General features: G+C 34.7%; 1 protein-coding gene across 5 annotated transcripts in view; it reads right to left on the bottom strand.

Annotated features, from left to right (window-relative positions):
• Window positions 1-25,702, bottom strand: part of SUPT3H (SPT3 homolog, SAGA and STAGA complex component) — a 451,548-nt gene extending 425,846 nt beyond the window's left edge. For 3 of the 5 annotated variants that reach the window (XM_057699373.1, XM_057699374.1, XM_057699371.1), the window contains exons 1-2: window positions 25,515-25,702; window positions 15,890-15,990 (exon numbers count right to left, since the gene is read on the bottom strand). In XM_057699373.1, the coding sequence (XP_057555356.1) occupies window positions 15,890-15,990 (101 nt within the window). In that variant the 5' untranslated portion in view covers window positions 25,515-25,702. Of the gene's footprint in view, window positions 1-15,889; window positions 15,993-17,364; window positions 17,429-25,514 lie in introns of those variants that run through there. The other 2 variants (XM_057699372.1, XM_057699375.1) reach the window with 2 other exon arrangements.
• Between the last annotated feature and the right edge of the window lie 497 nt (window positions 25,703-26,199).

Raw genomic sequence — 26,199 nt, 5'->3', positions numbered from 1 at the left:
AAGATGTTAATGCATAATGCCTATTTGGTGATGGTAGTAGTATTTCCTCTTCCTATAACTCTTTATGGAACCAGAATTCTTACCTATCCTTCAGGTTGCAGCTTCAAAAAACTTTCTCAGACAGGCTTTCCCTAAATTAAGTTCCCACATTCCACTATTTCACAGTGGCTTGTACATTTGCATTAATAATCATTACAATTTATAAATATTTATTTATACAAATGCATCACAGTGCACAGCATACCATATATACTTATTAAATTATAAGTTAATTTATGAATAAAGTTGTTTAAATTTGTAATCTTCCCACTGATAATCATGAAATTCTGTTTCTATATAATCAGTGGGATCTTGATTATAAATGTTATTAACTGTAATATGAATAGGGTATCTAAATTTGAATTTACTACTTCTGGGGGCAACTGTAGAAGGGAAAGAGAAGAACATCCCATCACCAGTATTTCAGTCTACCTCTACATATTTAGTTACAATGACAGAATCACAGTAACTCTCTACATTTTGTCTCTTGATCTTCCATTAATGAGTCTACTAAAAATAAGGAATTAAGAAAAATGTTAAGTTTCTTTGCTCGCTTTTAGTTTACCTACTAAAGTTTTCTTTGACTCACCACCTGCTAGAACTGTGATTAAGTCAGCTATTTACTGATAAGTCAGGGAGCACTGCTAGATAACATTACTGTGCTGGCTCTCAAAGTGTGGACCCTAGACCATCAGCATCAGCATCACCTGGGAATTTACTAGAAATGCAAATTATTGGGCTCACCCTAGATTTACTGAATCAAAAGCCTGGAGTTCATGAAGCCCAGCAGTCTTAGGGTTTACTAAGGCTCTGAGGTGATTCTAAAACACACTGAAGTTTGAGAAGCACCACGTTAGAGGATTTAGTCTTTATAAGAATTGTCTGTTTCACTGGTTTTCATCAATTTAATTTGCCAGGCTTTACAGTTCATCATTAAAATTCTAATATTGGAGTATAACCTCTACAATACTCTAAAATCTGACAAACAGGACATGTAGCAGAAACATAAGACAGACAACCAAGGCATGACTGCCTAATACACTGTTCTATCCACATACTTTTCATAGTCAATTCATGCTCTCACTGTTCTCTTTTATTAGAAATTAACTTTCTTTATATCTCCTCCTAGAAAGGACCTTGCTTCAGAACCACTAACTTCAAGTAAAGCTAGAAGGTGACAAAAAATACAAATACTGTTTTCAAAGGTTATATAAGTCACAGCAAAGAGAAAATTATCTGAGCCAAATATGTAATTAACAGTACTATCACTATATGTAACAATATACACAATTAAGTCAAAGACTCAAGTGGGTTCTAGATTAATTTTTATTTTAGAGATATAACTGGGTTCTAGATTAATCTCTGCTTGAGAGATATAATTCATGAATAAATGATAATACACTGCCACAAAAGACTGCAAACATGGTTTAATGATAGGAAACATTAACATAACACATCAGTAGGTCAAATATGAAAAAAGCACACAATCATCTCAAAGATATTCTTTTTGGCATTTGATAAAACTCAACTCACCTTCATTTTTTTTAAATCCAGAAATATAAAACTATTTCCTCAAAGTGATTTAAACCATTTTAAACCAAAAATCAACATCATGCTTGCTAGTGAATATGAAAAACATTTCCATTAAAGTAAGGAATAAAAAGATCCATTATACTCACTCTTCGTTGTTAATGTTCTGGAAGTTCTGACTTAAAAGAGAAATAACCATTACTTGTGGATAATACAATTCTCTACCTAGAAAGCTCAGGAGAATCAACTTAAAAAATTAAGTTGATTAAATTTTAAAAATTTAATTTTTTACAGTACTATTACCATTGTATGTAAACATACAGAATTAAGGCACAGGTTCAAGTACATAAGACTATAAACTGCAAAAATACAGCTTTAATACAAAAACAGTAGAACTTCTGAGAAAAGAGAACTAATAATCGTATTTCTAACAGAACTAGAATGTAAACTCCATGAGAATGGGGGGGTTAGGGGGGTGCAGTATTATTGTTTTATTCACTACCATATCCTCAGAGCCTAGAAGACTGCCTAGCAAACAGTAGGCACTCAATAGGCATTTGTTGACAAGTAAATGAAAAACATTAGCATTCAATAATCCCTTATATTAAATGTGGTCTGCCTATTAGTGACAGTCTCAGAACTGTCTATTACGAGTCCACAATGAGATAAAGAGTGCCACAGAATGCACATCACTGTGCAAATCATTTAACTCCACTTGTATCATAGGAAAACTGTCTCAGCAAAGGAAGCAGGGGACTAGTCTACAATCTCACTCAAGCTACTAATCTCATAAAAGACATTGAGAAACAGTCCATATACTGGCTGTACTGGGTGGCACCTCTTTAGACTAAATGTTCCAGTTGAAATGAGAGGAGAAAAAACAAAGGAAAAAACTAACTTCAAAAGGAAGAACAGTTTGTAAAAATAACATCTGGCTGCTGAAATGTGGTCATAAAATGTGTCTTTTAAAGGAAGCTTATGAGACATGAAAGCAAAAAAAAAATTTAAGGATAAGCTCTTTTTGTCAACTAAACGTCAGGTTCTAATCAGGAAATTTAGACTTCTCAGTAGTATCTAAACGAATGAAGTCTTTATACTTTCAGAGCAGTTTATAATAGATGATCACAGGAATTAAGGCACATAAAGAAGTTATGCCCTAAATTAACACAAACACTTCAAGAACACACCTCACTACTCACTTTAAAGTGGGTTCAATAGTGTAGTGTCATCTCAAATATAAAAGTAAAACAAAGAACTGAGTCAGGGCTGATGGTTTAAAAAATGAGGAATAAGTGAAGAATAGTCAAATTAACACTAATTTGGAGCAGACACGATCTGGGAAAGTAAACTGGGCTGATATTCAGAAGACCAGGTATACAGCCATGAACCCAAAACTAACCTACTACACATTCTAGGGCAAATCACCTCATCTCACTGTTCTTCAGTTTCTTCAGGAATAAATAAAAAGAATCACAGATTTTCCATTCAGTCTAAGTAACTGATACTACACAGATTCCTCTGTTTCTGAATAAAGGCAGATAGGTGGTCCTACAAACATATGCTGAGGTTCAATTCTATCTGAAACCCTATACAGTCAAACTAACTTAAAAGGTATAGACACTTATTTGCACTGAACACCTATCATCTGTGTAAATGATTTATACAATCTGATTCAATCCACATAAGTAATCTGAGAGATGTATATGTTTATTTGAATTTTAAAAACAAAATTCCCAGCGATATAAAGAAGAGAACTAACGGCATTCACTCAGATTTGTATGATTCCACAAGACCAACCTTCCTTTTACAAACCAGACATGACCTATAGCTACAATCTTCTAAGGAAGAATTAGAGGTTTCAATTAAATCAGAGACATTCAAAACACAGAATGTTACACCGAAAAGAATGTTTTTCATGCAACTAAGATGAAGAAGAAACTAAAGTTAATGTAGTAAGAGAATAAGCGGAATGGTAAAATTAAAATAAGAAAAAACAGATGAGTGACATGAAAATGTTTTAACCTCTTCTCAACTTTAGCAACTCCCATGGCAGTTGTCCTAAATTATACTATCCCACTCTGAACATAACTTCCTATTTATCCTATTAAATTCAACAACTACTAGGTACCTAACAGGTACCAGCTACTGTAAAAGAGGAAAATTAAAACAAGCTCTGTACCCATGAAGCTTACAGTAGGGAATAGAAATAGGCAAGTAAATAGATCCCTGGAATACAGTAAAATAAGGACTTCTATAAGAGTATACTACAAGGTGCCACAGCACAGAGAAAGGAATCAACAAGACTAGACAGGACAGGAGCATCTTCTTGGAGGATGAGATGTCCCAGCTGATGTTTCCATATTGTTGTATCTTCTATTCCTCCAGTTCTCTTAATCTTCTACTTTAATTTTATATTTCATTCATTTTATATTTCCAAACCCTTCTCCTTTTCCCACTTTTCTACAAATTGATCAACTCCTTCATACCTCTCTATTCCATCCCTCCCCACCAGCCTAGGCTCAGTGATCAGAACCTCTAACACCTCGAATTTCAATATTTTTCTGTTACATCTGCCCTTCAAATCCTAAATCAACCCCATCATCTTTCTTTTCCAGTACTATGCCCAGCAGTTGAGCACTGCTATAGAAAATTATACAACCTTGCTGTTAGAAACCTTTTATAAGCTCTGCAGAGCCTCTGACAACTTAGGCAACACTAAGCATATTCCTAATTAGCTTTCTCTCCCTAACTCCACTTGCTGCCATTACAAACCTTCACCGCTGAAGCTTCCCTACCTCCCATTCTTGCCAGCCCCAGCCACTGGCCTTGCCTGCTTCTTCAAAATGGTATAAATGAAAACTACACATAGCTGAAAATATTACATCAGACTATTTTTTATGGATTAAAAAAAAAAATTTGTGTGTATTGAACTAACCCAGCAGCCTAACTAACATTCCTAACATTGTTTCATCGTGAAAACAGATTCACTCCCAAACAGAAGACTTGCAAATAAACTCTGACCTGCTATCTGACAATTTCAGCTACTAAAAATACAGCCAGCCAAAAACCAAAAGTAATAAGTAAACTCAGCTATCAAAATTGATATTAAGTTTATGCACCAAAGATCAAGTGACTTTCTCAGAAGAGAAAGTGTATCAGGCTTTCCTAGAGTATGACTTCTTATTTTAAATATGAATCTAATAAATTCAATTTCTAGTCTATAGTAGGCTGGAAGCAGCATTCAAAAGGGGGGCACAACAGCATATGGCACAACAACAGCAACAAAATTAGCTGATGCAAACAAAAGAGAAAACATAAAACTCTACAAAAGAAAATTATAATTCAAATAGCATAGCAAAGTAGGACTATTTACCACAGAAGCAAAGTACACTTTATGCCTCTCTGATACCCTAGGGCATCACTATAATACAAGTGGATTGCAACACCTGATATTTACAATGAAATTTCAGCTAAAAAAAGATTAAATTGTACCTGGTATTCCATTTATACACAGTCATAAATGTGCTATAATAAACTTACTATAGGAAGATTTTCATTAAAATGGTCAAGATAAGATTCATTTCATCACTTAAATTAGCTCATGTGTTTATAAAATAAATACATTACATACGTTTATTCTCTATGACATATATGGCATAAATGCCCTTGTATTTAATTTATTAGAATACAGTTTTACATACCTATAAAAAACTAAGCTAGTCTTTTGTTTCCAATCGTGCTCTCCATTCAAAAAAAAGAATAATAACTGCACGATTTAAAATTGGGGAGACAGTTTGGCTGATTTTTACACACTGCAGGCACAGCACAATTCTACATTCAAGCAAGAAAAACAAATACTAAAGAAAACTGAGACATTCTTCAGCATCTCTAATCACACACTAGTTAACCAAGTCACTCATTAGTCAGTTTCTATCCAATGTTGTTTCAAATAAACTTTCTAAAAGTAAAATTATTTCATTAATCAACTTTAAAAGTAAAATGAATCACAAAGACCAATGTCTGAAATTTGAGTATACAGCAGAAAGCATAAAAAGAAAAGAAAAATGAAACTGCTTAAAATTTGCACTTAGAATTTGCTTTGGAACTTGATAAAATGATTCCTCAAAATTCATCTGGAAGAATAAAAATAGGAAAAGAGACAAGAAATATTTTAAAAAGAAAAGTTATGCAGGTGACCCCAAACTCTAATACCAAATATTAAAACACATTAAGAAGCTATAATAACTAAAGTAATGTAGTACTGGCAAAGGAATAGACAATTCAATAGACAAAGTAGAAAACTTAAAAAAAATAATTTATTATCTGATAAAGGTAGCATTTCAAGTCTGAGAGAAAAGGTAGGTTTATATAATTTGTGGTGGTGAGACCACTGGCAAACCAACCTAAAGTAAAATTGTTTTAAATTAGAACCCTCGTTGGCACTATACAACAAAATAATGGATTAAATATTAAATTGTAGAAACTAGAAGCCTGAAATATGAGAAGTACATGATGATTTGTACAAAAGTTGAGGGTAGGACTTTCTGTCAAAGTGGAAGTAATAAAGTACAAGGCTGATTTAACTACATTAAAAACGAAAACAAACATATTAAAAAGAAATAAACCTTAAGGGAACCAAAAGATGAAGGGCATGGGGGATTGTGGGGAGAGGGCCATACACGGTCAATAAAGGGCAATGCCTTCAATATATTAAAAGCCCTAATAAACCATGGGAAAAAACAAAAACTCGATAAAATTGTGCTAAGAATATGAACACACACCCACAAATGCAGAAATATAAATGGCCAAAATATTTTCAGACTCTGTAGTCGAAGGAAAGCTGTAATGTAAAATAGCTAAAGAAAAGCACATTGTTTCTACTGTTAAACTGTCAGAGAGAGATGGAGGGCGGTCCTCTCACAACTGTTGATAGAAATGTAAAAAGTCCAATTTTCCTGGAGGAAAAATTAGGAAGTTACTATCAAAAAAGCTTTTAGACTCAAAAAAATTCTTCTTCTTAGACTTTTATAGAAGGTAATAGATATTAAGAATTCAGCACATCATTTTCAATAACAGTGGAAAAACTGCAAATAACCAAATGGTTCAATAACAGAGGATTAAAAACATAATAGGTGTCTATATAATGAAAATAACTGTCTAATAACATAGAAAACTGTTTACAGTATATTGGGGGTTGGGGATAGGGTACCAAAAAAGCACAGTAATGACTAAAAATTACTAAGAACTTAAAAAAAATTCAGTCAGTCACATACACACACACCCAAAATATAAGACTCTCTTGGTAAGAGATTACAGATAGCTTTTATTTTCTTCTTTTTTGCTTATCCATGTGAGGACCTTATTACCTCTTCTGACTTAAGTAACTCATTTAGAAGTTGCCTCAGCTTCCCTGAAAAATAAAGCTCTCCCTTGTTTATTTAGGCTCCAGAGTTCATCAAAACGGTAACTCAACTACAAAATGCTAGAAAAACTTTAAATTAAATACATTTCTCTCTCTCTTTCATATATTGCTACACAGAGATCTCCTGGTGCATTTTTTTTTTACACTAAACATAAAAGAATGTCTATAGATTGATACCCCATGTGTAAAAAGGAAAAAATAAGCATACATTCATATGTGTTTATAATGTAGATAAAGAAAACCAGAAAGAATACCCAAGAAAGAATAAAAGTTGTCACTCAAAGGGAAGAAATCAGGCAACAGGGACGGGAGAAATTTTTATGGTGTAACTATTATTAAATTATCACCAATTAAAACTAAACTAAAGCAATTCTTTCATAATAATATATATTTTAAACATGACAAATTAAAAGATTATATATAAATATAAACTTATTTATATATAAATAATACATATCATATATATGCCACATTACTCAACATTGGCAAGGCATTGATATACTATTGGTGGGATCATAATTCATTAAAGCCTTTATGGAAGGTCATCAAAAACAAAGAAATTATTCCTAATGAAATATCTAGTCACATGCTCAAAGATATAGATACAGATACAAAGGAAAAGAAAGAGAGAAGGGGAAGGAAGGGAGGAGAGAGATCTATACCTGTACGTAAAGGAAGTTCATTACAGTCCTATCTGTAAAACTAAAAAATAGGAAATAACCTAACATACTTACAAGATTACCTAAAGACATCATAATGGAATACAAACTATTGCAGCTACAAAGACAATGCCATTTATTTATCAACATGGAAATGGCTTATGATATTACATAATAATAAGTAAAAACCCAAGTTACCCAACAGCAGTTGTAGTATGGGATTTTGGTATTTATTTTTTATGTGCATTAGAAGGAAGTGGAAAGATAAATACCAAAACATTAACAGTGTTTTAATTCAGTGAGTTTTAAGTGTTCTTTATTATCTGTCTGTATTTTCTGATTTTTTTTTTCAGCAAATAACATGAACTGCTTCTATAATATAAAAACTACTTCATTCTGAATAAAATATTGATATAGTAATTTGCCTACTTGTAACATTTGAACGGCTTATGATTTTTTTTTTAAGAGGGGGCAGGTATTTTGTTCTTAACATTATAAAATATGCCAATACAAAAGTGAACCAAATCTTCCAGCTCCAAATCTACAATCCTTGCCGTTGTACCATGTTATCTTAATCACTCACTTATATGTGGTATTACTGTCCTTAATGTTAACTTACCCTTTAAAATATTTATATTTTATTACAAATTCCAGATAAGTGAAGTTTTATTGTATATTTAAAACAAACGTTATCTCTGCTTACATTCTTCTAAAGGATGTGACATAAAGGACACTGTTAATCCCAAATTCTAGGTTGAAAGAGGCAGAATAAAAAATACAAATAGTATTTGACTTAGAAATGGGTTGTACTCCAAGTTTGACTGTGTGGAAGAAATTCCACACAAAAAGAATGTTATTTTTGTTGTAGAAATAAGTATTAATTGATTGCCAGTCCAGCCCAAAAAGTTTAACCCACAACTGGCAGAAACATATTACTAGTATATTGTTATCCTTACTAAATACACATTACCAATGCATGTAATACAGGAGTAGGGAGAAAGCCACAAAAGGTTAGTAACACTCAAAAACTGGTTATAACCTGGTTCTTTCAAGACAGAGAAACAGGAAGAAGGCAGTGAAAGATAACAGATTAAGGATTAGTTCTCACTACTCTTCCCCAGAACCAGGGGTTTGTAAACTCTCTTTATTCTGTCCTGGGAAAAAAATGTTATGCCAGTTAGAAAACCCAATTACTACAGTATTTTTAAAAAGGCATATAATGTTTTACTTAAGATTGTTTAAATGTCTATGCAGAGATGTCAAAAAAAGATACTTGCAAAAGGTGACATACTTATACCAATACACACTTTTGTGAAGTCTTTTAATATGCTAAAAATATGCTCACACATATTCATACATATGCTAACATAATAAAACACACCACAGAATAAGTCAATTCCCATTTCTTTGGCTGTAATATAAAACTGCATATGTCTCTCATCTAGAGAGAATCAGAACTGTGTTTCTGCAAACTTAAAAACAGCCATGGATCCTTTGACTCAACAGAGAATCAAGATCAAAAAGATCCATTCCTCTATATTAAGAATCTACTATTCTTTTAAAAAATCACATCTTTTTAACTTTAAGAGTTGTTTACATTCTGTATCAACAGAATTTACTGTAAGGAGGAAAGCACATAATCATAGATAACAAATTTTAACATCCTACCCAGAATTACTAACCACTTTCTGATATATCTTCAGTACTGAAGAATCCATTTTTATCAAGTACCTTTTTCAAAGATTAATTTTGACCTTTATATATTTAAAGGTAAGTTTTCAAAATCTCAGCATATTAAAAATAAAAATAATGAATTGACAAAATGCTCCATAACATACTGTTAACTTTATAGCTGCCAGTAAATTTTACAAATCTAGCTACTCGAAAATGAGCGCCCAAAACTCACCATGCTGTTACATATTCAGTTACAAAACTGGCATGATAATCAAGTGCAATACAATATACCCAGAGCTATAGTCACAGGATTTGCAGAAAGACTAAGTATAAATCTATGAAGTAAATTCACAAAAGAACATTTTTAAGAAATGCACTTCAATATTATCCGGACTGCCTATAAAATGGAACACGAATGTAATATTAAACCTCCCAATCAAATCTGACCTGCCAAAGTAACCAAACATCCCCAAATCACTAAAGAACTGTGAGACAATGACAATCCAAAAAAAGAGGAAGAAGTAAAAAGTAAATGGATGACAGTGTTAAGAGTAAATACAAAATAAAATCATGTAACATGCAAAATATATTTTCCCAATTTCAATAAAAATGTAAGCATACCAGAAAAGAAGGATTCCGTGTATTATTTATATTTTCCGTATTTCTTCTGTGCTGTCCAATATGGTAGCCACTTGCCACATGTAACTATTTAAATTTAAATTAATCAAAATAAAATGCAAAATTCAGTTGCTCAGTTCCCTAACTCATTTCATGTACTCAAAAGGCACATGTGGTTAGTGGCTACCACACTGGGGAGCACAGAAACAGAAAGTTCTACCGGGCAGCATGCTGTAATATAGAGAAATCAATTTTTTCTCTACAATTACAAAAATTCTTCCCATAAAATTGCAAACATTTCCCCCTGCACCTGAATCACTTTCATAAACTCCTAAATCAATATGTTGATGATTACAATTATTCTTTTAAATACAATGATAAGTACCAACAGGACAGGGTTTACTATGTGCCAGGAACAATACTATGTGCTTTGACTCAATATCTCACTTAATCTTCATACAAACCCTACAAGGTAGATGCAAGTCACAATGCCTAATCTGAAAGATGTATGTCAGAATTAGGCAGTTTTCAGATTTTAGAAAGTTAATATTACACAAAAACCATATTCTACATAACACCCTCAGCAGGGTCTAGGGAAGCACTCAGGAACACTGTAGAATTCATGAATATTAACACCAAAGATAAGTGAAGCCAATAAATAACCATGTATCAGGTAGGTCCTGGTTCTGCCATCAAACTAGTTCAGAACAGGTGTTCCCACTAACCAGTGTAATAACTTGCACTTATATAATACTGGAATTTTAGAACGACAAATCTGTGAAGTTTTACCTATTTTTCCCCACATAACTAAGGGTTTTCATCACAGATTTAAAATGACTCTATCTCCCTGAATTTCAAGAATTCATTGTTCATTCATGAACAAAATGTTTTTCCCTCTGGTAATTATATATCCTAAAATAAAAGGCCCAGGTATTTTCTTTTCATGAAACAATTGATGGAGAGGCTTAAATACAAATTCAAAACTGTATTTGGTCACATTTATAAAATAACATTCTTTCAATGCAAGCACTTAATTCAGTTGGATCTAGCAACTTAAACATTACCTTGTTTCATTTCTGAAAGGAAAAAAGTATAAACAACTTTCAGTTACACAGTGCTTTTATGTTCTCAATCAACTTTTGCACATTTTCTAACTTTCAGGAAAGACTGTGACCAATTTTATACTACAATTTGGAAACCCTCATTATTATTATACTTATAAACCAGTACATATCTTAAAACATTCCAAATAGATGCATTTCACAAAAAGTACAAGGATAAGTTTATCTACATTTTAATGTAATTTAAATATCAGGAATTAAAATAAATAATTATTTAATAGTGACAAAACATACAAGTAGGATAGACATTTAAATATTCAACAATGTAGCCATGTTTATATCCAAAATTATGAAATACTACAAATATAAGCATCCAATAAGGAGTATATAAGTATTCAATTTCTTTGAAAAATTATACTTTCTCATGGTTACTGACATGGCCTTGCTTAAAAAGATTTGGTGGTTAGGTATAGGAAACTGAAATAAATGCTATGATAATATGAAAATCGTAACAATCCAATATTTATTATAAAAATTAGACTTCATCACAAATAACAGTAATTAACTGAACAATTATTCATCTTTCCCATATTACTTCATCACACCACACTAGTCATACATAAGTTGGTAAAAGTTCATCTGTAAACTAAATTTTATAAATCAAAATAAGTTTTACTGGTTGAAATGTAGTTTTACCACTTGCTGTAATGGCAATTTTTGGTGTCATGAACCTTTGTGTCTCAGTTTCCTCATCTATAAAAGGGAATAACAGTATCCTCATAGGGTTGTGTGAAGAGTAAATAAAACGGCATGTGGAAGTACTCAGGAGACGGCCTGGTACACATAATAGCATTCGCTATTATCACTGGCATTATTAAGGCATCTCTGAAACTGTAACACATTAATGTTAGCACTTTTTACCATTAAGAATTTCTTTCCTCCAGTTTCCTAACAAACTTAAATGCACCAGGGAAACTCAATGTTTGAAGGAACCCTGTGTCAGTTTAATAAACATCTATTACTAATTGATATATTTATATAATAGGTCCCTTTAATGCCATATTAAGGTAAGTATAGAACTGGGAACACATTCTTTCACAGCTCATAACTTCATAACGTTAAATAATAGCCAAATGATACCATTTCACATACACAACTATGCCCTACTCTAGTGTAGCAATGAATAAATAGTTATTGCTATTTACCCCAAAAATTCCCAAGAGAAGCAAATCTTACTGAGAAAATTATTAGTTCAGTTTTGGACATACTAAGTTTGAGGTGCTAATACAATAATTAATAAATGTTCAGGAAGCAGTCAAAAGTACAGATCTAAAGTTAGGAAGCTTACCCTCAAAGCTCATCACTCCCTCCTTTGTGATACCATGGAATTTTTCATGTCCTATTACATGACAATTTTTAGTCTCCATAACCGTTCGCAATTGCTAGACTATCTTGAAGCCATGAAGGTCCTGCTATATAAGGATTCAAGAATGTTGATTTTTTTTTTTAATGTAAAACTTGCAGAATAGTACAACTAAAAAAGTGAACTTTATTGTATATAAAGAAAACTCTGATTTAGAAATTTTTTTATTCAATCTGTGGATTTTAAATAAGGATAAAATTTTCACTGGGAAGAATTCTTGTGAAATATAAATAGTATACAAACAAAATCCTTTTTTTTTTAATTTGGTCACATGAGAATTACTAAATGCTACCAAGCAGTGAAACCTGACATTATCACCAGGCCTATAAACCTACAAAAGTACAATATAACAAGGCAAAGAAATTTATACATGAGTAAAATAAGGAAGAGAAAGCCCAATGAAGATTCCTTGAAGTGCATTTAAATTAATTTAAATTCTTAAAAGAAGTCTGTCAAAATACCTGCAATGTGGATTGAAAAGATCTCACTTTCTAATTTACAGGCTACTTGAGTTCAATAACTTAAAAATGAAAAGCCTCTGGAACTTTCCAGCACATGTTATTCCAAAAGCTGTGATATGGAGCATATAGCAAATGTGCTCAGTTACATACACTAGGTAAGGGTAAGCTGCTGTCATCCCCAACCCACCAGCAATTGTTTGACTGCCAGTCCTTTAGTTTAAAATCTGTAGAAGCACTTCCTAGAGAATGCTGCACTTATGGTATTTCTCACCCAAACTTAAAATACAGTCAGTCCCATCAAGGCTCTATTAGGAGAACAGACGGGCTGCCAGTTCTATATTTAATAGCAGACCCTAACAATTCCATTTGTGCGGGACAACTAGACATCTTTCAGTGAAGCCATTCCCTGGAAATGAGACTACAATACTGTTACTTATTTAGAGGGCAGGGAGCCCAGAAGAAACAGCTCATTAGTGGTGACTGGGTAGAGAAGACAGTAGCCAGAGGATAAAAAACAGCAATATACAATACAAACAGGCTTAGAACTGTGAAAATGCAGAGAGAAAAAAGTAGAGATTCACAGAATTAAATTCCTACAACACAAAATTAACAGAGACTTAAGTCTGCACTTTCTCATTTAAAACCACATAAGCAAGGATCAAACACATATTGATTCTAATTTTATATAATCAAAAGCCTGAAAACCTTATGCCAGTAGAAGATACTGGCAAATAAAAAAAAGGATTCCCCTAATCTTGGCTCTATTTTCCAGTTCTATGAAGCAATTCATAAGAAGAAAAAAATACCTTCAGACTCTAAATGATGAATGTAACTATTAGGAGTGGCCTCTCCATGAGGTCCGAAATAGAAGGAAAATGTACATTTCTTCCAAATCTGTGGCCAACAATAACTTTCGCATTCTGAATCCAGCTTAAGCACATTAGTTGGGAAGATGTTTGCAAAAGTATTTAATAAGAAAGTGCTGAATTTAGCTTTTATTTTATTTTCTTCTCAGTTTTCTTAACTGCCCTGCAGTCTATTCAACGCACTAAGCAGAACCTCTCCTAAGTATAAATGACAAAAGGAAATACAGCTTTCTTCTTACAGAGAGTTGTTTCTACAGATCAGGGGTCATCACACTTTCCATAAAGGGCCACAGAGTAAATATTTTCAGCTTTACAGGCCATATGGTTTCTGTCACAAATACTCAACTCTGCCATGTAGCATGAAAGCAGTGACAGATAATAGATAAATAATGAATGTGACTGTGGTCCAATAAAATCTTATTTTCAAAAGCAAGCAGCCAGTCTATGGCCATAGTTTGCTGACCTCTGCTATAAAACATGGTTTTTTTTTACCTACTAATAAATATATTGTTTTAATAAATAACAGCAAATTTGAAATATGATGTCTGGGATTTGCTTTAAAATATTTCATGAAAAAGTGAAGAGTAGGGAGAAAGGTTAAAGAAGACCGGCAAAACACAATTATCATTAGTCTGATGATGGATGCATGGAGTTCATTACAGTATTCCAATAATTTTATGAGTCTGAAATTTTCAAAATTAAAAGTTTTTAAAAATACAAAGTAGATCAATGAACTGGCTCTATAGGAAAATGAACTTCCTCACTTTACTATAAACATCCTAAAACATGTTTAATATTTTTAAACATAATTAACATAGTACATCATAAAAGTTTAACATAAAGCTATTAAACTACAGCTAAAAAATTTAAATATACAAAAGTATATACAAGCATAAGCCCTTAAAATTTTCCATAATTTAAAAGACAGCCTCACCTCACACAACTCCTAAATTAACACATTTAATTTAGTCTCATCTTACCTAACAAAATATGTTACCAATATTTGGTTTTAGAATATAATTTTTATAGAGTATATGTTATTTATGTTAATGTATCATAGGTTTATTATTTTTTCAAATAAATTAATAAATAATTTTTATTTCTCAGTTTTAAACTCTAAGCAATAAATATGAATAGATACAATTCACATAAACAAACACTGTTTAAGGTCTTTAATTATTAAGAGTATAAAGGGATCCCAAGACTAATGTTTGAAAACCTGTGACCTGAATGTTTATGATGCTGTTTAATGTATATTTACCAAGCAACTATTAGATATATGCTGAAACTCATCTTTCTTTTGAACAGTAATCATCACAAAGTGGAGTTAATCCGCTAGGAAGGGTATCAATATAAACCCACTTAAACCTTCAACAGAAACATTCTTTTAGAATTGCTGGCTGTGTCATAATGTATCCATAGGAAAAGAGCTCTAATGTGTTGTCCCCCTCATGCAGAAAACTGTCTCCTGAACCAGTAATAAAGAAAAACTACTATGCATCAGCACATTTCTAATAAATATGCTACCTCTCATCAAATCAAGATATGCAACTGCACTCAATGAAAGAAGCCAGAAATCAAGTTGAAAAGAGCCTTAAGAAAGAAATCTTGATGATTATGCAATTTCTCAAAAACTAAATAAATGTGTTTTTTAAATGTCCTAAGTTTTTTCTCAAGTTCTGGAACACAGTGATTTCAAATATTATCAAAACTGAAAACTAAATTAGGCTCATAGAACTATTATGACTGACATCTGAGAAAAACTGAGAACTCTGAAAATACTTCCAACTATCCAAGAATATAACCAATGTCAAAATTTTCTAAATCTAAAACTAAAATAGCAATAAACAATCCATAACACAGATTTGGGTAGATAATAGAGCACAAATGTCTACATGAGTATTCATTCTTTTATGAAAATGAACCAATACTTACTTTTTGAATACAGTATCACTGTAGCATTTTTAACCAGTTTGCCCCTTCTGTATATAGCTATTTAAAATGTTATCAGACTATCTCATTTTAATTAAGTACAAAGTTCCAAATTAAGTTTTATAAATCTTATTATTTCTATGGTCTTTTATCAACATGAATAAACTTAAAATAGTAATAAGTGAGATACAGAGCCATACTTACATCATACTCTGCAATTCTGCTGCAAAGCTTATAGACTTCCCCATACTTCTTCCACTACTTGAAGTGGCAGTAGACATTGGGCTGGCTGCAGTATTATTCATCTAAACAAAAAAGAGAACTCAGCTTACAAAATGTATTTAGCTATAAGTAAATGCATGGAGAACGGAAACAATCATAAGTTACTTCCAAAAGTATAGAAATTTTTTAAAATTCTAATTTATGTAAATCTGATTTGTCCATACTTGTTCTTTATTAAAATGAAATAGGCAGAAAACTGCTTAGTCAAATATGACATCAAAAAATTACTCACTTGGGTGATAAACTTTTCATTACATATTCTGTAATAAGTATTGGAAGAAAAATACTCATTAAAATATTTTAATAAAGTTCAGTGGTTTTCAAAATGTGTTCCAGGGAGCCCAAAGATTTCCCAGCAATATTTCAATGAGCTCCCAGTAGCCCCCAACCAGTTCCATCCAGAACACAAGAACTCTGATTTTTCTATTTTATATATTGGGGTTCCAAGTAAGAGTTCATTTAAAGAAAGAGTTGCACAGCTGTAAGATACAAAATTAGAAAACCAAAACATAATCTAACTCCCATTTGAACCATAGCCTAAAATACAAATAATACAAAGCCAATCAGTAGATCAGAAGTGAGCACTGTGATATTTTATAGTCTTATGGTTAAATAAATCATCAATTTAAAATGTGACTTTTTTCCCCAATGAAATTAAGCTGATGCATAATGGGAAAACTAGATGCCAATCCTAATATACACCATTTTATCTATTGGATGTGGCAGTCCTAAAAACAAGAATTAATGAAAATAACATTAAAGTAATAAAAGTAATACTATGAGTGATTTTCTTTAAAAAATACTTTGCCAACTAAAGAAGGATTAACAAATTTAAAATATATAATAAAGCAGTACTGAGAACTTTAAGTATTGTAAAGTAACTAGAGTCATAAGTCAGACTGCCTAGGTTAGAATCCCAGCTCTACTACTTTACTAGGGCTTGAAGCAAGTTCCTTAACTTCTTTGTGCCTCAGTTTCCTCTTCTATAAAACGGGAATGATAAATTGCACACTCTTAGGGTTGTTGTGAGGATTAAATGAACTAACATAAACAACGCATTCAGAACAGTTCTTAGCACACAGTCAGTGCACAATGTTAACTATTATAAACAGAAAGAACTCAAAAATTCTCCCTCTCTTGATTTGCTAAAAGCTTTTATGTGACAAACTTAGAATATCCTTATTTCACAATCACAAAGTTTAAGAAACTTGAATAGTTTCACTAACAAACCTCAATACAATTCAACAAACATTAGTTTCCTTATAAAATAAGTTCTGTTTTCACACTGACATCACTACTGCTACTAGTCAGCCTGCCTCAAAACCTCAGTCATCCCCTTTGACTCCTTCTCCTGCACCCTATAATTTGTAAGAGCCAAATAAATTCTTTGTTTTTACCTCCTCCCTTTCTTGTTGAGCTCTATTTATAGTTTCTCTTCGCACCTCAGTTCATTCTCAACATTGCCATCAAATTTATCTTCTTAATACATCCTCTTACCTGACCACTTCTGTGGCCAATGGAGGCTAAAATTGATAAAGGAAACTTGAACCAGGTTATTCACAGATAGCTGAGATGGAAAGGTTGGGCCCCATGAATGAAAGCTGCAAAAATTAACTACTACAAACCACTGCCTGAGATGGGCCACAAGAAGAAGCTTTTGAGAAGGCAAAAGGACAGAGACCTAAGACAAGCAGCACACTAGCTGGGTGGCTAGATCTGGAATGTCCCAATATCACCCTGTGGCAGGACCAACTCTCTGCCAACATAAGCCCTGGTCTAACCTGAGGGCCCTAAGGGCCAGGTGAAAACCACTAGACAGAGCATGCAAGAGCAGAGAAAGAGAAGGAAAAAAGTTTCACTCAAACTGAACCTGAAAACCAAAATTCTAAAACACGTAAAGAAGCTAATGCTATGAGAGACCATCAGTCTTTTTAAGCCTAAATTTGTCTTATTTGTTCACAAGACTTTTTTGGAATAAGAATTTCTTTCTACAAAAGAGGAAAAGAAGCAACACCATTTGGAACTCAGGTTAAAAAAAAAATTGTATCATCTGTCCAAGATTGGGGAATAATAAAACAGGAAAGCAAGTACCTCCAGGAACAATCCCACAGAATTAGGACACAGTGATTAAAAAAGGAACCTGGCTTTCCCTGTGACCTTAGAAAATGTTTCACCTGTCCCAAGAGAAGACTGACAGAGACATGACATCCTGGAGAAGATGACAAACTCAAAGATTACATATTAACTCCAGTCTCCAAACACACTTATGATTTAAGGTGACTCAGACTTGAAGGCATGCCATTCTTTGGATTATGCTGAGACACTGCTGGAGTTATTGCCTCCCTTTCATTTTGCAAATACAGTCACCTTGCTTTAATGCTCTCTGAAGAAAAGACATTTCAGAAATTAAATTCATACTAAACCCCCAGCTTTCTTAGGTTGTGCCCCTACTGCAAATGTTTCATATCAAGAGTATTTATTGGTAAGAGGGAAAAGGTCCCAATTCTAGTTTACTATAACCACGATCATCCTTTCACAGTCAAGTTACTTAATTCTTAAATCAAACAGGTGAATAACATTTTTCTTGACATGATGAGCTGATAGAGCATTAGAATCTTTAAAATAATTATTTCCTGTGCCCACATTTTGTTTGATGATTTAGATAATTAACTTCTTTAGACATTAACTTCTTTACACATCAAAGTCCTATCATTCCAATGCTTTATTTCCTATTTCCCAGACATTAAAAAAAAAAAAATTAAAAATGTCAGTTAAAAGCAGAAGCACTCAAGTCAATTTTCTCTAATAAATACAGTTAACATGGAACTGAAAACCTACTGTAATCTTCTCAATGGGTTAATGGCCTGCAGTTGTTTTAGCTTTCCATTGAAATGCAGCTGTTTGCCATATTTTACAAAATGAACTCAGATGTGCAGATGGAGACCCAGATTATTTCAGCATGCCGCAGTTTAAATGTGAACTCAAGGAATAAGTTCATCTCTGATTAATACTTACATTTAAACCTTATTATTAAGCCAATACGATGTCACACCTATAAAATTCTGTTCCAGAGTAGAAAAACTGACATCTTTTAATAAAAATAATGGAATTTAAGGACATATCCCATTGCAGTATTGTAGAAAATACTACAATGACAAAAAAATTTTAACTGTAGTAAAGTTATACATCACAAATGTGAATTAAACAAAAAAGTAATGAACATGTTACTGCGTTTCTAGTTACAGCTCATATTTTTAGTGACTAAATGACCAAAGAAGAAATACCATGAAAGATCTTCAGCTTAAAATACCTCGGAGTTGAAAACTATTACTAGTTACAGTACCCTCAAAACAGTGTCAAAATCTGGATTGTGAAATCCATCAGTCTTTATTAAAAGACAGTGGAATTTTTAAATTGTTTCATCCTGAAAAAAATTAATTCAGCAGACCTATATACTGATTCGGAGCATCTACAGAGTCTCAATTTCAATCATTCATAATCTGAGCATCCCACATAATATCAATTAATAGAAAACTGTTATAATCAGAACATTTTCATTTTCATAGAACTCCAAAGGCAGGAAGTGATTATGGTTAAGCCAACACTATTACACACTACATTTTAGTTTTGTTATTTAAAAAAAAAAAACAAACCTCAAGTTACATCATGATCTAAATTTCTCCTACTGTGAAAAATAATACCAAATGATCAATCACTGAGAATGCAAAAAATAAAAAAACAAATTAAAATGTGCAAAATTTTAAAACTCCTACACCTAGTTTTGGGATAACACAATGGTAATTCCTACATATTTATATATGCCCCACTTCAAGTTAATCAACATAGTAGAACCTGGTAATAAGGATCAACTAATCTCTCAAGTTCAGTTTCTCCATCTGTCAAGAATAATTTCTGCCCATCTTGGAGGAGTGTTGTAAAGAAGACAGTGGCTACAACATAACAGGCACTCAAAAAATATACTAGAATTAAAAATATCAAAACATCTATAAACTATGAAAATAGATTGTAAACTGAGTTTACATATCTCAGTTGGCTACATGAGCAATTATTTTTTTAAACCTACAGAGAAGCTGTGACACACTGCTCAGAGACACATGAAGTTCTATTATTATATTTTTCTTCTTTAGTCTCATATTCTTCTCCACGTGCTTTCATATCCAGTACTCTCAAAGAAATACTGAGTTTCAAAAAAATGTTATTCTTTGCAAAAATGGTTCTTAAACTGCACTGCCAATGTGCCTATCAGATCATCCTAAAATACATGACATCCAAACCCTGACAAAATGGCAGGCTTACTTTTCCAGTATTGACAACACCGTTGTTTTTACATAAAATATTATACAATTGAGTGACAATGGTTAACTTTCCAGATATATGCAAAAATTTGGAAATGGTTATATTTCTAATAGCAAGAAGTAAGTGTATTTGACAAGGATGTCAAAAAAGACCTCTTAAACATCAAGATTCTCTTCCAGTCCAGATTCACATTCTAGAAATATTAAACCTTAAGTCCATATTAAATGTAAACAATTCAATAAAATAGCTCATGTGGTTTAAAAACACAGTTTACATGACTAAAAAGAAAAAGGAGTGGGAGATATACTGGAGGCATGTAAAAAAAGAGGTGAATTTGTATAAGCATTTCAGAGTTTATAAAGGGTCTTTCACCTGTATTAGCTCACCTTTTTTCCCAACCACCCTATTTGGCATGTGTTTCCCCCCTATTAATGAAGAAGCTAAGAGTAAAAACACTGGGTGAAGGTCACAAATTTGACACAAAAAACAGGCTTTGACCCAGGTAACCTGAAATATTCAGTCCATCTACATACCTATTTTAACAAAAATCCACCAGTCTTCTATCATTTTAGTGCCTTAGTTTTAACACACTAAAATAATATGGAATACTGAGAAGTTGTACACATAGCAGCCAGGGGACTTGTCATTAAGTTTTCTTAGAGACTGATGACTTTAAAAGTTAAATTCGGGAATTCTTTACTTAAATCTTAGGCAGACGGATATATAACGATAACAGACAAAGTATAAGTATGGAAATTGGCGGGAGGGGGCACCAAAGACATTTGAAATTCAGAACTACAGTTTGAAAGTCACTAATTTCATCCAAATCCCTCATTTTTCAGGTGAGGATACTGAAGTCCAGAGGGGTTTCTTGAACTGCCCAAGGACACATCACTATTTAGTGATACAGCTGGGACTAAAACTGAGGTCCCCTGACTCCTGGTCCAGAGTTCTTTCTACTATCCCACAAGGAACACACAAATAAAAGTTGATTATAATTAACTCACAAGACCTCCACAATGTGTCTGCCATAGTGAACTTTGTTGTGAAGTGTCTGTCTATGCCAACTCACAGTTTAGCAGTAAAGAGCTGGGCTCTGGATTTCAAGTACTGGCTCTAACACTTACCAGGTGACCTTGGGCACGTCACATCACCTCCCTGCCTCAGTTCCCTCATCTTTAAAAAAGAGATTAAAAATAATTCCCTCATAGGTGACATCTGTAATGTAAGCAAAGCACTTAGGACAGTGCCTGGTACCGAGAAAGTGCTCAGTTCATGATGACGGCAGCGATGATGAGGAATCCAGGCAAAAGCATAGCTTCTTGAAAACATACCGCAAAGTGTTATTATTAAACACATATTCGCAAAGAAAGAACATTATCATTAGTAGTCCTTTAAAGATTCAGAAACAAATAATATGAATAAAGTGAAATATAAAGGATTCAGTCAAAAAGACGCGATAGCATTTGAAATAGCAAAACTCCACTTCAAGATTTTTAGCTTATATTTGTATAATATTTCATAATTTATAAAGTTCACATATTTACTGCCCTATGAATTCAATGAACACAGCCATTTTTCAGCAACTAATACATACTATGTGACAGCATGCTATTTATAATATTCACAGCCTTATTTAAACTTCAATATCCACTATCAGTCAGATACTATCAGAGGCAGTAAGATAATGCAAAAAAAACTTACAGATCCGTTCCAGAAAGTCAGAGACTCATCAGTATCACCTATTAAGTGGGAATGACATGTTTGGATAAATGAGATAGAGCATTAGTTTGGAACAAACCAAGTGCCCATGAAAACGCTGGTTCTCCCTCAGCAGTAGTATAGAGTTGTTTTGTACAGGGAATATACTGTAACCAGATCAATAAAGCACCATTACTCGGACTTACAGTATTATCGTCAAAGAGAATGATCTTAGGTAACAGTACCTATTATACTCTATGCGGTTTCACAAATTAAAATATGTGTAAACAGTTTTTGCAGATTTACTGGAGGTAGTAGGCAGACAGGTTGAGAAGAAACCGATTAATTAAATGTCTGTAAAACAACATAATTTATATAATTCTCATCTGAAGCCTCCAACAATCCTGTGAGGAGGTGGGATAAGGTTAGGTATTAATCCCATTTTACTGATGAGGAAATTGAGACTCAGAAAAGTTAAATACCTTAACTGAAATCACACAGAGAGAATATGGCAGAAAAGAGCTACACCTAGATTTTCGAATTAGTTTTAAGTGCTCTTTGCACCTATCCACAATGCATCTCAGAACATTATTCTCTCTCCAGATTCATTAGTCAATAAACTTAAGGCTAGAGCAGCTAATATTTATTGAGTACTTACTTCTTATGTGCTTCACTGCACCCAAAACTGCACCCAAAACATCACATGGGTTACTTCACTTAACCCTCATGTGGTAAGGAATCAAACCAAACGTGTTTGACTCTCAATAAAATATTTTATGCACAACAGTATAAATTCAACTAATCCAATAATGCATTAAGCTGAATTATTTTTCTTTACTATTTAACTGAACCATCAGCAAAACCAGTCTTTAACATAATAGATTTCTAACTAATTTCACTATTCAACCTCACCATAAAGTAAAACAGGTATTTTCAACATAGAGACTACGCTATGTTCTGATCTGACTGGCACAGCCTAACTTTCTTTGCAGATTCCTACACTAAAAATCAAGAGAGAACCAAAAATCAAGGTGCCCAAGATTTCTACCCAATTATACGGAGAAAACTAGAAAATTTTAATCACCCGTGAAGTAAATGGACAGTTCACTTGCTGGCCTTATTCCAGATAGCTCTTCTGTTATTTAAGCACATAAGCAATAACGTTGTCACTACTTTAAAGCAAGCACATTTCTGAGGCTGCAGTATGTTTAATCCTCCTAAAATTATATATTCCAAATTTCAACAAGCCTAAAAGGAGGGTGACCATATTATTATGTGGACCCAACTGGACATTTCTGAAAATGAAAGGGGCTCTATTAATAATCATGCTGAGACAAACAGGCTCTAAACCATGACCGTCCCTGAAAAAGCAGGGTATGCAGTCACCCTACATAAGAGCAACCCATTTTGATTTGTACGTTACGGACTATTCTTTGTATATGCTTAATTCGTGAGCTTTAAGTTTTTGTTCCAGATCCAAGGATTAGCATCAGCCTTGAGACCAAGGGTACCACTTTACAAACATCAGGCCTGACTTAAGGGTGTGTTATCTATAAATAAAGTGGGGGGTTTTTTTAAGTTTTTCTTTCAAATTTAACTTTATAAACATTTTCTTGAAAAAAACCACTCTGTCTTTCAAAGAAAGCAATCTTACAAAATATCACTAAATTTCAGACTTATCTCTTCAAAAGTTTTAAATACCAATAACCACAAAACTACTTCTGAAATGGCCCAACACTCAGTTTACTACTATAATTTACCAAATTGTTTTTTATACAAAAAGTTAAGGAAAAAGCTCCATCTTTCAAACTGGAAAAAACTTCAGGAATAAAAGCTGAAAGGTTTTCACTGAAAGCTAAAGTGATAAAAGATAGTGGAAACCCACAGTCACAAAACAGTACAACAATGATTAAAGGACACTCCACTAAGTATTATTATGACTCTCCAAACAAATCTGGCATTAGCTGTACAACCTAGGAGTCAAAAGCATGCTTTGCTTTAATTTGCAAGCTGTAAATAAGTATTAACAGACCCAAGCTTTGAACTACAGTATTTGAATGAAAGGCATTATTTGAATGTAATTATGATTCCCAAAAGCAACAAATGTTCTAAGAGTTGGCTTCTCTGACTTAAAACTCAAAAAAATTAAGAACTGGAAAAGGTCTCAAAGTCTAGATTCTAGACCTATGCTGTCCAATAAGGCAGCCACCAGACACATGTAGCTATTTATACTTAATTAAAATAAAATTAAAAATTACCTCAGTGCACTAGCCACACTTTAAGTGCACAAGAACCACTTGTGTCTAGTGGATACCATATTAGGACAGCACAGATTACAGAATATTTCCACAATGACAAAAAGTTCCATTGGACAGGGCTGCTCTAGACCTAGGCTGTTCTAGATATTTTCTTGAATATTCCCAGAGACAAGAAACTTGCAATAGAACAAGGAAGCGCACTTTATTTTTGCAAAGTAGTAACTATCAGGAAATTATTCGTAACATTCAGTCAAATCCAGCCTCTCTAAAACATCCACCAGAAATTCCACGAGTTCCATCCTCAATTTGGTCTTCAAGAAAATCTTTACAGAGTTAATTTAATTGTTTCCAAAGTTCTGCCCCTCACATATATTAAAACCGTAGGTCCTCCCCTCCCAGATAAATACACCCTCCTTTCTTTGGAACGAAAGAGTTTAAAGTTTCTATAGCCTCACGGAGTTAAGCTCATTTATCCACGTGTACGTTAATAACACATTCTCAGGATCGCCTCTGAGTGTCGGATACTACATTCCACTGCCCCTATAAAAATCCGGATTAGTTTTTTGATTTTTTCACCTAGAAAGCCAGGTCACAGTCATTCTGAATTCCTTAAAACAGGGAGATAAAAATGACAGGTAGTTAACGGTAATTGATCAGTGCCTGGCGCTTGTTATAAACTATTCAAGCTCATTTAATCCTCACAATTCTGAGCTAGGCTATTACTATCCCCATTTTTAGACCAGAACACCCAGCCAAAGACAAGCTAAATAATTTCCCCAGGGGTCAGAGATGTGGGCTCACCCCAGGGAGAAGAGAGTCGATCTTTTCCTTTTCCTGGGTGCTACACTTGTACTAACGCTACCTAACTCTTCTCCCACCTCGCCCATAAAGCAACAATTGCCTTCTTTAAGAATTCTTCCCCCCAAAACACAACCCAGAAGACACGCGGAAGGTGCTTCTAACCACACCCAGCGACGCCGCGCCCGCTCGCCCGCCCGCCCAGCTCCCCTGGCCCCACGCCCACCCGCCTACGGGGAGGAGTCAAGGCCAACTCCACTCTCCGCGGGAGAACCCGGGCGTCGCGCGGGGCCGGCGCCTCAGGAGACGCCGCTTCGGTCCCTTGGCGTCCGACGCGAACGCCCGGGACCCCCCGCGGCCGCCCCCGGGGACAGGGGCCGGGGCGGGGCCCAGACACGCGGGACACGGCGCCCTTCCCGGCCCCCAGTCCTCTCCCCCGCTCGCCCCCGCGCCGCCCCCGGTCCCCCTACAACCTCTGCTCTAAGAACACTTGCAGACACGGCTGCGCGTCCCGCGTGGAGAATGTGGGGGTAGAGGTGGTGCGGTTTCGGCGGCGGCGGCCCGGGACCCGCTTGGAAAGGGGCGGGGTGGGGGGGCTGAGAGTGTCGAAAGGGAAAGGGTGGCTGAGCGGGGGAGGGGGGCAAGATGGCGCGAGCAGGACTCTCTCTGTGGGGCGGGGGTGGCAGAGGTGGAGGAGGGAGGGCAGCGAACGCCCCCACCACGGTCGTCGCGGGCGCCGGCGCATGCGCGCTCGGCCAGGTGGCGCGCGGACTCCTTTCCCGAGCCAGCCACTTCCGCCACGCGCGCTGGGGGCGGGGCGTCGCGCGGCTCGCCGGCAGCCGCTTTCCCTGCTGCCTCGGTGCGGGCGGTGTGGGGCCGCGCGCGGGCGACCCGGAGCCGCGCGGCGGCCGTTAGAGCGGGGTCTGCTGGGAGCGGAGTGGGGATGAGCTGAGAACCGGAGGGTGTTCAAGGCCCGGCTTGGACTCCTTAAGAATGAGCTGAGAGGGCTAGGGTTTTCGAGGGACTCGGTGACCGAGACTGGAAGTTTGTTCTCAACTTCAGGGCAGAGATTGGTGCATTGTAACAGGCTCGTCCGCAGTTGGGGTGAACCGGGGTCTTAGCAGGACTGTGCTTTTAGGACGATGCAGGGACACGGAG

Source organism: Hippopotamus amphibius, chromosome 11, assembly GCF_030028045.1.
Source record: "Hippopotamus amphibius kiboko isolate mHipAmp2 chromosome 11, mHipAmp2.hap2, whole genome shotgun sequence".
Classification (NCBI taxonomy): domain Eukaryota; kingdom Metazoa; phylum Chordata; class Mammalia; order Artiodactyla; family Hippopotamidae; genus Hippopotamus; species Hippopotamus amphibius.
The sequence above is the reverse complement of the archived record's forward strand: the minus strand, read 5'-3'. Positions and strand labels throughout refer to the sequence as shown.